We start from the raw sequence: 17,908 nt of genomic DNA, 5'->3' as shown, positions 1-17,908 counted from the left end.
TAGAGTATTGGGCTTGGGTTCAAATCCTGCTCTGCCATAAAGCTCACTGGGTGGGCAAGTGAAACAGGTACAGTGGTACCTCTGGTTATGAACTTAATTTGTTCCGGAGGTCCGTTCTTAACCTGAAACTGTTCTTGATCTGAGGTACCACTTTAGCTAATGGGGCCTCTTGCTGCCGCTACGCCGCCAGCGTGCGATTTCTGTTCTCATCTTGAGGTAAAGTTCTTACCCCGAGGTACTACTTTGGGTTAGCGGAGTCTGTAACCCGAGGTGTTAGTAACCCAAGGTACCACTGTATTAGTTTCTGGTTAATGAGCAGACTCCCCAGGGATGCAGAAATGTAGAAGAAGGGATTAAAACAAACCTTCCAGAAATAGCTTGATAAGGTCTGAGCATGCAGAGGGCCCACTAGATTCAGTGGCAAATCCCTGCTTAGAATACAGTTGAAATACAATGAAAATAATATAAACAATTTGAAAAACCACTAAGCAGAAACCAACAGGTACCCAGATAGATGTGGCAGGGGCAGCCATGTTTCTGCCCCAGTCAGACACAAACTGAGAGGGAGTGTGGAAATTCTCCCCACCCCCACAAAATTGTGAGGATGAAATGGGTTAGCCCCGTCTTAAGCCACCCTGAAGATCTTGTGGGAAATACCGAATACAAATACATTTTATATTTACACAATGTGTGTTATTTCAACCATCATTTTGGATATTAAATACACGCTTTTGCAACCGTGTGGTGTGCTGAACCCTATTGACTTTTCCTGTATGGTATCTCTTTGTCTGATGTACTCAAGTTTGTGGAAGCCAACATGTATGTTTAAAAATGTGTGTTTGTTTTTATCCTGGTTTTAAGTTAAGGGGGGGGGGGAATGAGGCTAACAAAATCTCTGTTAAAGCCGGCAGCAAAATTTAGGAGAAGCCCCTGTAGGTCATTGATCTCCCCAAACACATAAATATAACAAATTTTGATCATTTTTCCAAACGTTGGAGTGGGGAAACTAGCTTAATGTACCACCCTGAATTTGTAAGTCTGAGAGGCCGAAATTTCCAACATGTCTTGGATCAACTAGAAGCATCTGAAATACATCAGGTCACCTCGCTTTATAACTTATCAAGTTTTTCCTTCCACACCAGCACCACCTTAAAAAATAAACTACTACAGCAGAATAAAAAGCCAGCTAGACACAGACTTTCTCATTGTGCAGAAAGGCATTGGGTAACATTCAGACAACGCACTTGGGTTCGATGTGCAACCATCATCCTAGGTCTTATACATCCTGAGTCTTGTCATGTGGATTTTCAAAACCTTCATCAGCTATTTAAATATAATAATAATAGCGGCTTTATTTTTATTTTTTTATATATCTTTATTAATTTAAAATATACATTTATGAAAAAACAGACGAACAAACAAATAAACATATAATCAAACACAAATAATAGAAGAATCAAACAAACAACCACCCTATAAGATTAATATAACTATCATCATTTATACTCCTGGTACTGAAAGAAATTACAGAACTTAGAGAGAAGAAAATTAAAAATGACTTCCATTTAATCTCACTGTACTTTATCTATCCATTACCTTATACTGCACAGTTACATATTTTTTATATAGCAGCTTTAAATATCACTGAAAACATTATGAGAGTTGAAATGTGCAATAGTGTAATAAGGTAACTTAAGAACGTGAGAGAAAACTTTGTTATGTAACCTGAAAGGTATTATGCCCACCTCCTTTGATCACTTGACTGCCCTCTCGGAAGAGGAATGGATCTTTCAGGAATGCAGGAATGCCTCTGCATATCACAGATGTGTTGAATGATTTAAACTGAGCCTACTGAGGGCCAGCTCACATACATCCCTAACATTAGAAACACCTTAGCAGTGAAGCATAGTAGGTGGCCTCTTGATTTGTGTCCACCACCAACCCAATCACTTTTCACTAAAGTAGCAGTGTTGGCTGATTACCTGGGCTAGTTTCAAATGACTTGGGTCACATCTGGTTTACTGAATTTCAAAGACTGCAGTCCGCCTTGCTCAGGGCTGAAAGGAATACAGAGTTTCCCCCTGATTCTTCCCCATCCTTCAGTATCTTAGAATTGGCCCATCCTTCTATTTTATCCTTCTAAAGGCTTCACAGAGTATATGTAAGGTGTCTTTGACAGGTAATATCCAAGGCATAGACCTCTTTTTAGACTGCACTGATGAGCATGTGATTGGGGCACGAGGCAAGCAGGTTAGGTTGGCTACAGATGTTTACATCTTCCAGAGATTAAAAGAATACAAAAATCCACAACACCAAGAATAAAATGATACCAAGTCGATAGACCTTTTCATGATTACCATGCAGAGAGAGAAACCCGTTTCCGATTTGAACAGCAACTTCCGCTTTTTATTTTTCAGCAAATTCAGCAAGGTGGAATGGGAGAAGAAAAAGTTTGATAAGGCCATTGGGTAAGTATGTAATTCCAAGGTCGAAAGATCTCTCCCCCCCTCCCCCTCACTTTCCATATGCCCATACCCTCCACTGCTCTGAGGCACAGTCAACCTTCATGCTCACTGGCATCAGTTATTCTTAACTATGGGGATGGACAACCTGTGGCCCTCCAGATGTCGCTGTAAAGCATCTCCCGTCGTCCCTGACGATGAGCAACATCTAGAGGGCCACGCGTTCCTCACCCCATGCTTATCATTGAAGTGGCGGAATAAGGGATTGGGGGCATTACAGTCAAGCAACTCTTGGTTGAGCTTAATGGGTGGGATTCACCTAACAAACCCTGCCAAGGGAAGCTCTGCAGAAGCTTGTGCAGCAGGGCTTTCCCCCTCCTCCTTCATGCCCCCCCCAAAAAAAAATTGGTTTGGGAGAGGGCGTTAGGAGAATCCCAAAAACAGCAGCAGCAGCAGCACTGGTGGTGAATCACTTTGCTCCATCTCTCCTCAAGAAGACTTTATTGAGCCCAAACATCTGGAAAGTTCAAAGGGCCGTAGAGCTTTGTGGGCAGAAGGTCCCTGGTCAAACCCCCAACATCCTCAGGGCTGAGAAGAACCTATTTCTGAAACCACTGCAGGCTCTAGGGGTGGGGGAACTAGATCTGGCTGGCAGGCCAGATTCCTCAGTCCACCACCCTCCACAGGTCATGTCTGATAGGTGAGCAGGGCCATCCAGAACAGCGTCAGGTGACTGTAACTGCTGATCAGCCTATAGCATCAGGCATAGGGCAGGTGGGTGTGGGTTGTGAGGAGCAGCCTCACAGTCCAAGTTGGGATCATTGGGGAGGGGTTGTTTTGTTTTGTTTTGTTTTGTTTTGTTCTGTTATTATGTTGCGTATTTTTGTGTGTTTATGCTGTAAACCACCTGTGACCCTCCCCCCAAAGGGTGGTACATCAATCCATCAATCAATCCATCAGCCTTCTGGCCAGAGATTCCTCACCACTAGTGTAGATATTACTGAACTAGGTGACTCTGTGTAAGGCAACTTCGTGTGTTGGGGACTGTCAGTCAGGACTGCCTGTAGCTGGTATTTCCATGTCGCCATTTTCTGCATTTGACTGTTTGGTTACCTCCCACATCTTTTAATCTCCGCCCTCTGTTTCTTGCAGCTACTCTTTTGCTATTGTTGGCATTAATATCACAGACCTTGCGTACAACCTGCTTGTGAGCGGTGCTCTGAAAACACACTTCTACAATGTTGCTCCAGAGGCTCCAACGTTATCCCATTTCCAACAGACATTCTGTAAGTGTGTGTGTGTGTGTGTGTGTGTGTGTGTGTGTGAGAGAGAGAGAGAGAGAGAGAGAGAGAGAGAGAGAGAATGAATAATTGTGTTTGTTGTGTTGATAGTGTCCTTCCTTAATTACTTCATGTGATCAATTATACAAAGCATCGCTGGCATTCCTTTGGTTAGATTATGTCCTTACAATGAGTTTGACATTTGTCTGGGGAATGATCCATTTTGTGGGACAACTGGTAATCTCAAACCAAAGAAACTTTTTCCATGTTTCCGTTGCAAGCTTTGACTGTGTTCTAACAACAAAATTCCTGTCAACAAAATTACTGTACCGTGTCATAATCTGTTTCTCTTCTTTCCTGATACTGTCATTTATCTTGTCTTACTGATTTGTTTTCCTTTTGAAGTTATTTCATTTCATTTTTCTCATTTGTATACCGCCTTTCTATATTACCATGCTTGAGATCTGTGAATAAAGGGTGGTATACAAATTTAACAACTTCTTCTTCTTCCTATTATTATAACAATCTGGTCCGATACAAAAAGTCATAATAAAAACATAACATTAAAATAAATGGCTTATATCAAATTAAGTAATATTCAGTAATCCATCAGAATATAATGGACAATAAAACTACTGTATTTTTTGCCCTATAGGACGCACTTTTCCCCCTCCAAAAATGAAGGGGAAATGTGTGTGCGTCCTATGGGGCGAATGCAGGTTTTCGCTGAAGCCTGGAGAGCGAGGGGTCGGTGCGCACCGACCCCTCTCGCTCTCCAGGCTTCGCGGACCTCTCCGCAAGCAGCGGGAGCCCGTCGCTGGGTTCCCGCTGCTTGTGGAGAGTTGCCTACATGCTGAAGCCTGCGTGCGCTGAGCTCAGTGCGTCCAGGCTTCGCGGACCTCTCCGCAAGCAGCGGGAGCCCGTCACTGGGCTCCCGCTGCTTGCAGAGAGTTGCCTGCATGCTGAAGCCTACCCACGCTGAGCGATGGGCTCCCACGGCTTGCAGAGAGCTGCCTGTTTGGGGGCTGGGGTCGGGGGAAGCTCGAGCTGCCCCCGCCCCGCTCCTGGGGGGGGAAATAATTCCCCCCCTTCATTTCCCCCCCTAAAAACTAGGTGCGTCTTATGGGACGGTGCGTCCTATAGGGCGAAAAATACGGTAGCTCTCAAAATATCAGCAAATAATAAGTAAACAGAAATTCACCTTTAACAATTACAGTATATTTTCCCTACTTGAATGCCGGCATAATCCCCATTCCCAAGGACTCTCTTCCACTATGAATCTCTATTTCACTTTGAGACAGAAAGAGAACTGTCTGGGGGCCCCAGTCCCTGAAGAGCAACATGGGTTTTGCAGAACCCTCCCTGGTAGAGATTAAAAGAGCCTGTGTTCAACTTAAAATGCAGCCCCAGATTAAAAATTATTTATTAAAGAAGCAGGACGGAAACATCCAAAGGCGCCTTAGAAAACTCATATTATTTTTTTCAAAGTTTAATGAACACATTTGTTATTTTTCAATAATGCTACAATATAAAGGCATGAAGGCATATTTAAGATGGAGGGGGAAATTTAATGAATCCAAAATAATGGCTTCATTGTCTAATTAAAGTTTATAAAATGTAATATCCTTCAGATGACCCATTTATTGAGCATTCGTCTTGATTTGCTTGCACATAGCTTATATGGAGGTTAGATTATATCCAGTCTTCATTGAGCATTTGCTCTGATTTATTTGTGGGGTGGTTATATGAAAACGAGCATTCATTCTGTTTTGCCTGTCCTGTGTTTATACATCTTCCTGTCCATTCCCTACTTTGCAATACATTTTCCTCTGACTCTCCCAATTGCAGAAATGTTACTTCTTTATTAAAGCGGATTTGTTGTGTTGGGGCAGCGGAGTGCTTTAATCCACTTTAATTACAGCAGACCTAAATTTCCCAGGTGCTACAGTATGTGTATAAAAGCAAATACATAAATAAATGATGCTGCATTTTTTAAAAAAGTGGCACCCTGCAGCCAGTGCTTTTTTTCTGGGGGTACGCAGGGGTATGCAATACCCCTAAACATTTTGTGAATCTTAGTATTCCTACTCAATATGAGTAGGAAAATGAGAGTACCCCTAAACATTTTTAATAGAAAAAAGCACTGCCTGCTACAGCCATCACATCTACTCCATCCCATACACCCTTCCTTCACTGTGATTCTCATGTTGAGCCAAGTGAGAACTTGCAGCTTGTGTTTTGGCAACAGCAGTGGTGAAAGGAGCACCAGACTTTTCCCCGAACCCTAGATGTCCCACCAGAAGTAGAGAGAGGAGCTCTTTCGGCACTATTGAACCTTGGAAGCCCCCTCTCCCCCAATTCTCCCCTCCCAGATTGCTGAGCGCCATTTCAGCTGGGGCGATGCAGCAATTTCAGTTCATCACAGCTTCCTCTAACAAGGAGATCAGCACTAATAGTGAAGAAATGGCATGTATGCACACCTACGGACAGGTTTTCTGTTTGTTTCTTATCAGAACGAATCTTTTCTGAACCTTAGAGAATTCAGAACTCGTTTGTGGCATTGGAACACTTGAGTTTTGACTGGCCAGTGACACATCTCACCCACGAGGTGGTGCTGCTCTATTTGCACAGGCAATAAACGCTGTTTGATTTGAGTCTTCGTACACTGTATGTCCCCCTATTCCGTTCCCTGCTCCTTCTTGCAGTGACATGACCCTGATTAGTTGCAGAGCACCTGGGCTCAGAAGGGGCAAGCTGTATAGACGGATCCAACATTATTTTCTAGGGTGTTCTCAAAAATTATATCCTAGCACTACAAAGCACTTCATGGCCATGTGTGTAATATATCTTCCCAGCCATTCTCCAAATTCTTCAGAAGGCAAGTTCATTGTTAGGGTTAAAAGCTACCCCAGGCAATCTTTTGAGGTTGTGAATGAGCAGGAACTTGAACCCAAGAAATAGTCTTATTGAGGCCATTACTCAATGCAGCAATTCTGTGGCTGCTTAATGTATACTGATTATTAGTGCTGCCCGTTGTGTGATATGCTGCTGTTTCCAATTGCATAATTTGTTTTGCAACAGTTGGATTTTTGTGCTTATTTTTTGTTTTATATTTGTAAGCTGCTTTCCGCAACTTCTTAGTCAAGGGGGAAAGTGGGGAATGCTTTTTAAAAAACAAGCAATAAAATACCCACTTTGCCAACCAAACACAGGTGGCGCTGTGGTCTATACTGAGCCTCTTGGGCTTGCTGATCAGAAGGTCGGAGGTTTGAATTCCTGCGACAGGTTGAGCTCCTGTTGCTCTGTCCCAGCTCCTGCCAGCCTAGCAGTTCGGAAGCACACCAGTTCAAGTAGATAAATAGGTATCCCTGTGGCAGGAAGGTAAACAGCATTTCCATGCGCTCTGGCTTCCGTCACAGTGTTCTGTTGCACCAGTAGTGGTTTAGTCATGCTGGCCACATGACCTGGAAAACTGTCTGTGGACAAACGCTGGCTGCCTCAGCCTGAAAGCAAGATGAGTGCCACAACCCCTTAGTCACCTTTGACTAGACTTAACCATCCAGGGGCCCTTTACCTTTTTTTTACCTTGGTATGTCACTAATTTAAAGCAGGAATGGATCATGCATGGCTTGGGATGCCGGGGGGGGGGGGTGGAATTCTGTTCAGGTTACATTTAAAGGCAAACAAAGCAAATCCATTAATTTATTCACAGTGTTCCTACATTACTTAAACACTGCTGTGTACTTGTTCCTCGGTTTCCACTCACTGGGTTCAATTGAGGAGATAAGCCACAGATTTTACATTTTTTTAAAAAAAAAGACTTCCCCAGGCAACGTGTCAGAATTGCAGCAAGCTCTTGTTTGTGTGGCAATGATAGCTGGACTCATTTGGCCTTGCAATTATTAGGTCAAATTCAGGCTGTCTTTGCACTTGCCCGTTTCCCCTTGGCTTTTATTGTGCCTGATCGTGTGGAACTCAGCCACCCTCCTCTGTACAGAAGCAGCATTTCTGACACTCCAGGCAATGTAGTCAGTTGGACTGCTCTTCCCTATTTATCTGAAACTAATTGATATGCAAGGCTGGTGCACCAACTCCAAAATGGAATACGCACAAGCTTTACGAGAGTAAGAAATACATAACAATTCACCAATTTTCGGAAACATCAGTTTCCTTCTTTCCTATACCTGGATATTTGTTTGCAGTTTGGGAAATCATGTTCCGGAGCCACTGGAAAATGTATTGGCAGGTTAATTGTATTTCCTTCCCCCCCCCCACTTCATCCTTTGGACATTTTAGTTATATGGGGAATGGTAGCTGACGTAGAGGGACGCAGGTGGCGCTGTGGGTTAAAGCCTCAGCGCCTAGGACTTGCCGATCGAAAGGTCGGCGGTTCGAATCCCTGCGGCGGGGTGCGCTCCCGCTGCTCAGTCCCAGCGCCTGCCAACCTAGCAGTTCGAAAGCACCTCCGGGTGCAAGTAGATAAATAGGGACCGCTTACCAGCGGGAAGGTAAACGGCGTTTCCGTGTGCGGCTCTGGCTCGCCAGAGCAGCGATGTCACGCTGGCCACGTGACCCGGAAGTGTCTCCGGACAGCGCTGGCCCCTGGCCTCTTGAGTGAGATGGGCGCACAACCCCAGAGTCTGGCAAGACTGGCCCGTACGGGCAGGGGTACCTTTACCTTTACCTTTAGCTGACGTAGAAGTGAAATAGGAGACTGCAAGGCTGCACCCCCAGGTTTTGTCCCACTTTTTGAAAAGATGCTCTTCCACCCTGTATTTTAAACCCCACAAGTTCAAAAAGCACAGTGGGGATTTTGCAAGAAAAGCAGTTTAGGATACTGCTGTGGATTTTGCCAATTGGGTTTTCTTTTAAGCTTCTCTTGTGCTATTGGAGAGGGCACTGTTCGGGGACAGCTTTTGATTGCAAGCTCTATACTTGGGAATTTATTTTGAAAATTGCAAGGAAGCATATTTTGACCAAACATTGGGATCTGGTGGAAGGTAGAAGAGACCAGCCTTGAGAGGAGATGTGCTCTTCTTTCGCTGGAGGTATTTTAGCCAAGTTTGACCAAACTGCAGGAGGCAGTGGAAGACAGGAGTGCCTGGCGTGCTCTGGTCCATGGGGTCACGAAGAGTCGGACACGACTAAACGACTAAACAACAACAACAACAAATTTTAGCCAAGCTGTAAGGGATGTTGGAGCTGCATTGTGCTTTGCGTGCCCCTCTCTGAGCAACGTTATTGAAGTTTCTAAATGTCTTAAGTTATTGTTATTTTTTATTAGCGATAATTTTTATAGTTTTCAGCTTTTTTGTAAACCGCTCGCGCTTTGTAAACTGCGCTCGAGCGGCTTATAAATTTTTATGAAATAAATAAGGAAGCAGGTGCCAAAAGTTAAGGAAGGCAGGAGAGGACCAGCCATAGGCTGGCCTAGAAATTGGGACTGAAGAAGGCTTCAAAGGCAGATAGTATCAAATGATGCAGTGGGCAGAAAATGAATGGGGACCCTGTGAGATGAATGGGGCTGTGAAACCAAGAGGAGAGGAGTGAGGACTGTGGTAGGAGAAGCTAGGAAAAGGGAGGCTGGGTTTGCTCTGCTTTCTAACCATTTGACCCGGGTATCCTTTGCTCTCTCAGGCTATCTGATGCACGAATTCCATAAATTCTGGATTGAGGAGGACCCCCTGGACATCATGGAGTTCAACCGCGTGCGAGAGAAGTTCCACAAGCGCATTCTCAAACAGCTCCAGAATCCGAATATGGCCCTCTGCCCTCACTTCGCTGCCTCAGAAAGCCTGATCAACCTGTAGCCGTGAAACTTGGTTTGGTTTTTTTGAAAACACTGCCTCATTCTTGTGTTATGCCACCATCCTAGAGATAAATCGCTAATGTATTGAATGACCATAGCGATGGTATGCATGCTTCTTGGTGCAGTATTCATCTCTCTCTCTCGCGCGCTCTTTTTCCAGCCAACTCTTCATACTGCTTCTTCTGAGGGGGGTGGTTTTGTAATAAAGTTGGGAGAGCTCATATTGCGGCATTTTGCAGTGTTAAGACATTATGAATTGATGTCCTGTATGAAGAAGTTTGGTTTTTTCCCTGGTTTTTTTAGACTTTCCCCACCACTCTCCTTGTGCCACCCCATAATTCAGCATTTAATTAAAGAACGGCATTTCTCTAGCTGTTTGGGGTGTTTTGTATATGTGGAATATTTGAGTTGAAAATTTGTATTTGTGGACTGCTTTTGTTCTATGATAGCTAAGAACGTTGTTTTTTTAATTAAAACACACACATTATGATGCAGCTAAAGGGGAGTACTTTTAAAGGTCCCATTCCCAGTGAAATCAGTGAGGCTGAAAAGCACTTAACTTCAGCTGAATTCTGTTCCTGTTTTTGTACAATATTTAGAAGGCAGTGTATGTGACTTGCACCTCATGCCAACATAGTACATTGAAGGCGAAGACTTTTTCTCTCTCTCTCTCCAAGCAACCATGCATGTTTCATGCAGTTTTTAAAAAATAAAGTTTATGATTAAAATGTGGAAATGCAGTTGGCATATGCAGGACATGGGATGAATTCTGGGAACCTGTGTGTTGAGCAAGTTTGAGAACACTGACCACATTGTGATAGCAAAGACCAAAAAATAAATAAATACACCAATTATTACATGAGTATCCAAGGAGGGTTTGTTTTCTCACAAGTTTGCATTAGCCTGCAGTTCAGCCTACTCCTGTTATCATGGCCAAATTGAAATAGCACTGCTTTGAAAACGCAGAGCTAATAACATGCATTTCTAGGTGACAGAACGTGACACAAATTGATCGTGTGTGTGCTTGATTGCTTTAGGGGGGACCAAAACACACACACACACACACAAATCTATATTTTCTTCATTTTTGAAGTATTGAATTTTAGGCCGAGAGGAATAAATTAACAAAGAGGCATCGAAGAAAACAAAGTAACTGGCGGTTAAGCATTGGATAAAGCGACTTTTTTAAAAAAAAGCAAACATGCACTTTCTGTACGGAACATTCTCATGTCACCCCTGTTGGAACGGTTAGCTAATGTACATATGTATACAACAGTGCTCATGCGCACATTTGGTTTGGGTGGGGAGTGGGGCCTGCAGAGGAGCATTCCCTGTCGGATTGTGACCAGCACCTCTGACACCATGTGTAGCCTGTATCAAATCTTATTTACCATGGCACTTCATACCCATGGTAGCTTTTTACCTTCTGAAGTTTAGTATTCCGGGTAGTATGTGAAGTTGCTTGCCTAGCAAGATTAAATTTGAGGTATTGCCTAATTATTTGTGGATTATATGAATAAATTACGTCACTCCAAACAGGAAGCTCTCTTGTGTATGTGGTTTATTCCTCAAGTACTTCAGTGATACGTTTTTATTGCCCAGGTGCATTCATGAAAGGTGTTGGGTGGGGGGCAGGATGAAGCACAGTAATTCAGCTATGCTTTCTCTGAAGAAGCAATAGATATAAAGGTAAAGGGACCCCCTGACCATTAGGTCCAGTCGTGACCGACTCTGGGGTTGCGGCGCTCATCTCGCTTTATTGGCCAAGGGAGCCGGCGTACAGCTTCCGGGTCATGTGGCCAGCATGACTGAGCCGCTTCTGGCAAACCAGAGCAGCACACGGAAACGCCGTTTACCTTCCCGCCGGAGCGGTACCTATTTATCTACTTGCACTTTGACATGCTTTCAAACTGATAGGTTGGCAGGAGCAGGGACTGAGCAACAGGAGCTCACCCCGTCGCGGGGATTCGAACCACCGACCTGATCAGCAAGTCCTAGGCCCTGTGGTTTAACCCACAGTGCCACCTGCGTCCAGCAATAGGTATATTTCCCCCTAATAGTGAGGTAGCATCTCAGCTTGCACCACCCATCACATCTTGGGTGACTACTTTAATTGGCTTTGCTGAAGAGCTTTTGTGAAGTCTCTGGATTCTCACTCATTCCAGGTTTTAGCTGTCCACCTAAAAGTAGGGTGGGAACGTGACAAATGGTGAGGTTGAAAGCACCTGTGATTATAAAGGTGCACATCTGAGTGTCTGGAGCGACTGACGCTCCCTATTGCAATAAACACTATTTACCACAGAATCGTGTAAAATGCCAAGCTCGAAAATGTGCTGACAATGCTTGGTTTAAGTTTTTCAGGGAGAAGGGACGTCAGTGCCTCACATAGCTGTTTGGCTTTTTCTGTTCACTAGCAGAAGCATTGCAGCTGCAACATCAAATGCAGATACATTTACGGCTTACTGTGTAAACTGCCCCAGTTCCCCCTCCCACTTTTTTTTAACAAGCTGCCTTCTGACTAATCATCCCAAAATGTAATTTGGAACTAGATTCGGGTCAGAATGTTCAGTGGGAATTTGTACTAATGAGGCCCAGGGGCTATTATTCGTAATGCTTGCTGAGGCTTTTGACTATCTCTTTGCCACTTGTGCCTAATAAAATAGCATGAATTATTTAAAAACATGCTGTTTTGTTGGAAACAGTCCCGACGTCAATGAATTATTCATTTTCCTTTCACCCTTCTCCCAACAGGTATGTGACAGCTTAGATTTCACACAAGGTCTGCAAAATGCAGTGTTATTCCAACAATAGAATACTGTTGTATTCCACTGTTACAATAATTCTACGTTGTCATGCTGCAACGTAGAATTGTAGACTTTGCTGCAGCATAGAATTGTAAGGAGGAGTTTGGAGGAGTTTGGATTTGATATCCCGCTTTATCACTACCCTAAGGAGTCTCAAAGCGGCTAACATTCTCCTTTCCCCTCCTCCCCCACAACAAACACTCTGTGAGGTGAGTGGGGCTGAGAGATTTCAAAGAAGTGTGACTAGCCCAAGGTCACCCAGCAGCTGCATGTGGAGGAGCAGAGAAGCGAACGCGGTTCACCAGATTACGAGTCTATCACTCTTAACCACTATACCACACTGGTTGGAAGGCACCACCTCCTGCAATGCAGGAAACGTTTGTGCAATATGGGGCTCAAACCCACAGCCATGAGACTGAGTCTCATGCCCCAATGGCTATCCCAGCTGACATGCTGTATCACTATCATTTAGGACTGGGAATTTCCATCTGTTCATGGGCTGAATGCAGCCTTTAGTTACCTAAATGTGGTTTGAGGAACCAAACACATACGCTCATCATCCTCATCAAAGCCCCATCTGTGCATGCCCTCAGGGCTGGCTTAAGGCATTTTGCTACCTGAGGTAAAGGATGGTATACATTCCATGTATACAAGCTGACCCGGGCTGCCATTTTGAGTCTTACCACAATGTCAGTGATGAGACAGCATCCACCATGCTTGAAGGCAGTGTCCTAGTTTAAGGGGTGGGAGCAGACTGTGAAGAGGGCCCACCACTCTGCCTTCCACGCCCTATCCCTTAGCATCCACAATCTGTGGCAGACAACCCACTTTGGCTAAAGCTAGGATCGGGCTTGCCTGTCCGCACATTCTGCTGTGAGGCAAGTGATGACGAGAGAGAGGCCATTTTTTTTCTGGCTTCCTGCCCGTGGAGTGTGCTCCCCAGGGAAGTTCTATATAGCTATACATGTCTCTCTGATGCTAGGCAAAAATCTTTAGGAAGGAGAAAAGGGGGGGGGGGGAAGAAGGAGAAAGAGGGAGGATGTGCTCAACAAGTGCATTGCTGCGAGAGAAAACAGGATGTGGGTAGAAGCTTTTACTGCCTAACCTACCCTTCCTGCCAGGCCTTTCCCTTTCCCAGCACCGCACAGGATCAAATCCTGCTGCTTACCAACTGGTAAGCAGAAGTTTCAAAGCTGTGTGCTTTGTGCTTCACAAATTGCTTCCTTATGTGCAGGGAAGATACGAAGGATCAGCCTGCCTCTTTGGTTTTGGGGGTTGGTAAAAGGATGTGCAGTGCCTTCTTCCCCTCCTCTGCTCTCAACCTTATGTTGAAAATAAGGTTTCAAAAATCCTTAACCCTAATCCTCATGCAGGTGGGGCAAATCAGGGGACCTGTGCACCAACCTAGTGAATATAATCTTATTCTCTTACACTTTCCCCACTCAATCTTTCTGCAGCTTTGTCCAATCTTGAAAATGCTGGCTGTTTCCATAATTCAGCTTGAACCGTAATCAAGGTGCCACTTGCTCTGAGATTCTGTAATATTTGAATTGGTGTTAAAGCAGGCCATTGTCAGCCAAGGATGCTAATGTGTTTGACAGCTCTTTGCAAGAAAAAAAAACAACAACTAAAAGAATGCCCCTTTAGTAAGGCTGACAAGAGGCAGAATGCACAGGCCCCAATGGATCCGCTGTGGGAAAACACTTGAGGAGTATGTAGCCTGAGGCAATAGCTTGGTAGACTTGAGTAAAAGTCCTTTTAAGGAAGTGTGAAAGATCCTGGCTAACTGGGTCAATCATGAGTCCTCTTGACATGCCTCAACTTTCAGGCTGTTTTTGAGCTCCCCGTTTCAAGTTCTTTTAAAATAGGTAGGACCAACAGGCATGAGAGAATGGAAAATGGCATGCTCTGTGAATTTGATCCCAGGGAATGAATATTATATACAACTTTTCAACCGATGGGTGTAGCGATTATGTTCCACTCCGAAAAGCTGTGGGTTTTTCCCCCAAAAGAGGGCATGAAAGAGACTTTGGCTGAAGTGGGATGATGGATATTAATACTCAAAGTCAGTGTAGATGTAGACAAAAGTATTGTTTTACCATTCAATGCCTTGTGAGCAGCACTGGATAACTATGGACCACAGTCCTTATTTCCTCACAGGCTTGTGAGGAAAAAGTCAAAGAGAAAAAACATGTATGCTGCCCTGAGCTTCTTAGAGAAGCATATACCGTATTTTTCGCTTTGTAAGGCGCACCAGACCACAAGACGCACCTAGTTTTTGCAGGAGGAAAACAAGAAGAAAAAAAATCTGAATCTCAGAAGCCAGAACAGCAAGAGGGATCGCTGCGCAGTGAAAGCAGCAATCCCTCTTGCTGTTCTGGCTTCTGGGATAGCTGCATTCGCTCCATAAGATGCACACACATTTCCCCTTACTTTTTAGGAGAGAAAAAGTGAGTCTTATAGAGCAAAAAATACGGTAAATGTGACCTCTAGGGATGAGGGAGAAGTTTCATTTGGTTCACATTTAAAGGTGAATCTATCAAATCTACACTTTTTGAAACTGTGAGAACTGAAGCACAAACTTTGAAATGTGTATTCATGTGTGACCTGTTCCTTTTCTTCCCATACAAGAAGTACATGTCTTTGCAACTGCCACAGCGAACATGCAGCTCAGTACTACAGCATCTGCTTTGCATGTGGGTCTCGGGTTCAATCTCTGAAGAACTAGGAGAGACTCTTGTCGGAGAGCCACTGCCATTTAGAGTACTGAGGTAAATGGACTAGTGGTTCATCTTAGCATAGGCAGATTCCTGCTCTTCTACGTCATTAAGCAGGGCTTTGTCAGCCCAGTGAAAATGAATGCCTTTTGAATAAGCACACCCCCGCCGTGCAAAATATTTGTAGCTTGGAAGTTCTAAAGATTAAAAAAAAAAGCATGAATATTTAAGCTTCAGGATAAGAGCTGACTAGCTAGTACAACTGTGCTAAATGACTTTGGAAAGCATACAATTCCACCCCTGCCCTCTACCCCCATTCCTACAAGCTAAACTGAAAATAAGCCCTGGGCAAAGAAGACGACCCAACTCAGCTGTAGAAGTGAGGAATGATTTAGTGAGCCTTTGAGGGCGACATTCTGAAAGTGTCAACATTTATCAGACTTCAACTCCTGTTCTGTGCTACATCTGGGCGAGAACTAAGGCTTTATAAAGGTCCTTCTGACCTTTTCCTTATTTAGCATTTTAGAAAAATTCTGTGGCCTTTGGGGCATTATCAAACAAAGCTATACGGACATATTTCCCCTTGATCTCCATGTTTCTTTTAATGGTGCTTTTGTTATCCTAAGGAATGTAGATTGGCATGCTGTTGTTGATGACATGCCCTTTGTAAATGTTATTTTGTGCTTGGTCTTGAAAAGAAATCTAACTTGGTTGCTAAAAGGCCCGTCATGATGGAGGTGTGTGATATAGATAAGGCCTGAGGGAATGTCAGTCAATTAAGGCCACATCTGCATCATATATTTAAAGCACTATTAACAGCCATGGCTTCCCACAAAGCATTCTGGGAGCTGTAATTTGTGAAGGGTTCTGAGAGTTGTTAGGAGACCCTTATTCCCCTCACAGAGCAACAACTCCCAGATTTCTCTGGGAGGAGGGATTGATTTCTAAACCCCTCTGGAAACTGTCACTCTGTAAAGGGAATAGCTGTGGAGGCTCCCAAGCAGTTCCTTGGAAACATTTTAATGCCAGGGGAAGGCTTCATAATATCAGATGAAGACACACACGCACACTTATGTGAGACAGAGGCACGGCATGTGAACTACAAGACTTTTCCAAATTAAACTGCAGGGGATTCACGGCCTATGGAAACAGATGGTTAGCCATTCTTGGGAGGCGGCTGCATGATTCAGAGGCCACTGATGGCACGCAAACGAATTGTGAGAATTAGTGAAAGTGTGGGCAGCTTCTCCTGATAGGCGAGTCCAGTGCCAAGGTTATGACCTCTCACTTAGCACAGGCCAAGTTCTCTTCTGGGACAGGGTTCTTAGGTTACCTCACAACTCTGCTCCTTCCAACACTGGTAGGGCAACATGAGACGCTTAGGAGCATGCAAGTGAAGTAAAGACTAACACTGTGCCTTCTCTACTGAAGAGAAGGGGTAGTATGTGGAAGAGCTGCAGAGGTGGTTCCAAACTGTGGCCTTGCATTTCCACAGTAATCCAAGAAAGATGCAGGGCCAATAAGGTGAGGGTATCCAACAAGGTGCCTCCATTTGCTGCCGGGCTGCCCTTTTCATCAATCCTGACCTTTTGCCATGTTGACTGGGGCTGATGAGAGCTGTCGCTAAACAACTTCTGGAGGTTGTAAGATTGAGGAAGCCTGTCTTTAATCTTAATGCTTCAGATGAGAAGACATTACGGATGAGGCTTGCATAAGAAGCTGCCTTCTACCATTGGCCATTCAAACTACAAGAAATGAGATCCCGACCAAACACCAGGAAGAACTTTCTGACAGAACTGTTTGACAGTGGAACAGACTCCCATGAGAGGTGGTGGGTTCTCCTTCATGGGGGGGGGGGTTTAAGCAAATGTTATGTATACTCTAGCCAAAATTCCTGCATTGCAAGAGGTTGGACCAGTAGATGACCCTTAGGATCTTTTCGAACTCTACGATTCTATGATAGGCAGTGGCTTTCCAGGGTTGCAGTGGGTGTCTCTCCCAACCCTACTAGGAGATGCTGGTGATTGACCCTAGGAGCAGCTTTTCCATGTAAAGCATGGGCTCAATCACTCAGCCATGACCCTTGACCTTAAAGCCCTTTCCAAATAGCTATCTGAAAAGGTATTCAGTATGGAACAAGAGAAGCGTTGTTATAAACCAAGTGCCATTCTAATTACAGGATGGCATTGCAGAGAGGGCTATCGTTGGCTAGCTCAGGTTGCAATCATAAGAACATAGGAGAGCTTAGGAGGAACATAATAAGCTGCCTTATGCTGAGTCAGACCATTGGTCCATCTGTGGATCATTGTAATGTCTACACCAACTTGCAGTGACTCTTCAGAGTTTCAGGCAGAAGTTTTCCCCAGCTTTACCTGGAGAAACCAGAGATTGAAACTATGACCTTTTGTGTACAAGACAGATGCTCAATCACTAAGCTACAGTTTCCCCCCATAATTATATACCCACTCATCTACCATTGAACTTAATGGGGCCCACATCGTAGACAGCTATAGAATTGCGCTGTTATTGTTTAATTAAATATATATATTTAGACTGACGTGACCTGGGACTGGTGTATCTCAATAAAAGTTCTCTCTCCTAGTGTACTTCTGGTGTCTTCAAGAAGTTCCCTTCTCTAGCTTCCATTTCCCAAATTCCACAGAGCATCTACAAAGCGTAGGAGCAGGGTCTTATTTGGAGTGGCACCTTGCATGCTATTTTGTGACAATTTGGTGGACCTAATAAAGGTATTGCCCTAATGTGGCTTTGAATCCACCACCACCCTTATGAGCCAACATATTTATCTTTTGAAGAAAATTAATGAGAAGGGAAAAAA

At 44.2% G+C, this 17,908-nt stretch overlaps 1 protein-coding gene across 10 annotated transcripts in view; it reads left to right on the top strand.

Moving 5' to 3' along the window:
- ELMOD1 (ELMO domain containing 1) overlaps window positions 1–11,093 on the top strand; it is a 54,286-nt gene extending 43,193 nt beyond the window's left edge. For all 10 annotated transcript variants that reach the window (XM_083737221.1, XM_083737222.1, XM_083737220.1 and 7 more), the window contains 3 exons: window positions 2,418–2,468; window positions 3,615–3,748; window positions 9,380–11,093. In XM_083737221.1, coding sequence (XP_083593347.1) covers window positions 2,418–2,468; window positions 3,615–3,748; window positions 9,380–9,552 — 358 coding nt within the window. In that variant the 3' untranslated portion in view covers window positions 9,553–11,093. The remainder of the gene's footprint in view (window positions 1–2,417; window positions 2,469–3,614; window positions 3,749–9,379) is intronic.
- Window positions 11,094–17,908: the final 6,815 nt, after the last annotated feature.

The sequence above is a fragment of the Podarcis gaigeae genome, assembly GCF_964106915.1.
Source record: "Podarcis gaigeae genome assembly, chromosome: 4".
Taxonomy (NCBI): Eukaryota; Metazoa; Chordata; class Lepidosauria; order Squamata; family Lacertidae; genus Podarcis; species Podarcis gaigeae.
This window is presented reverse-complemented; position numbering and strand designations above follow the sequence as displayed.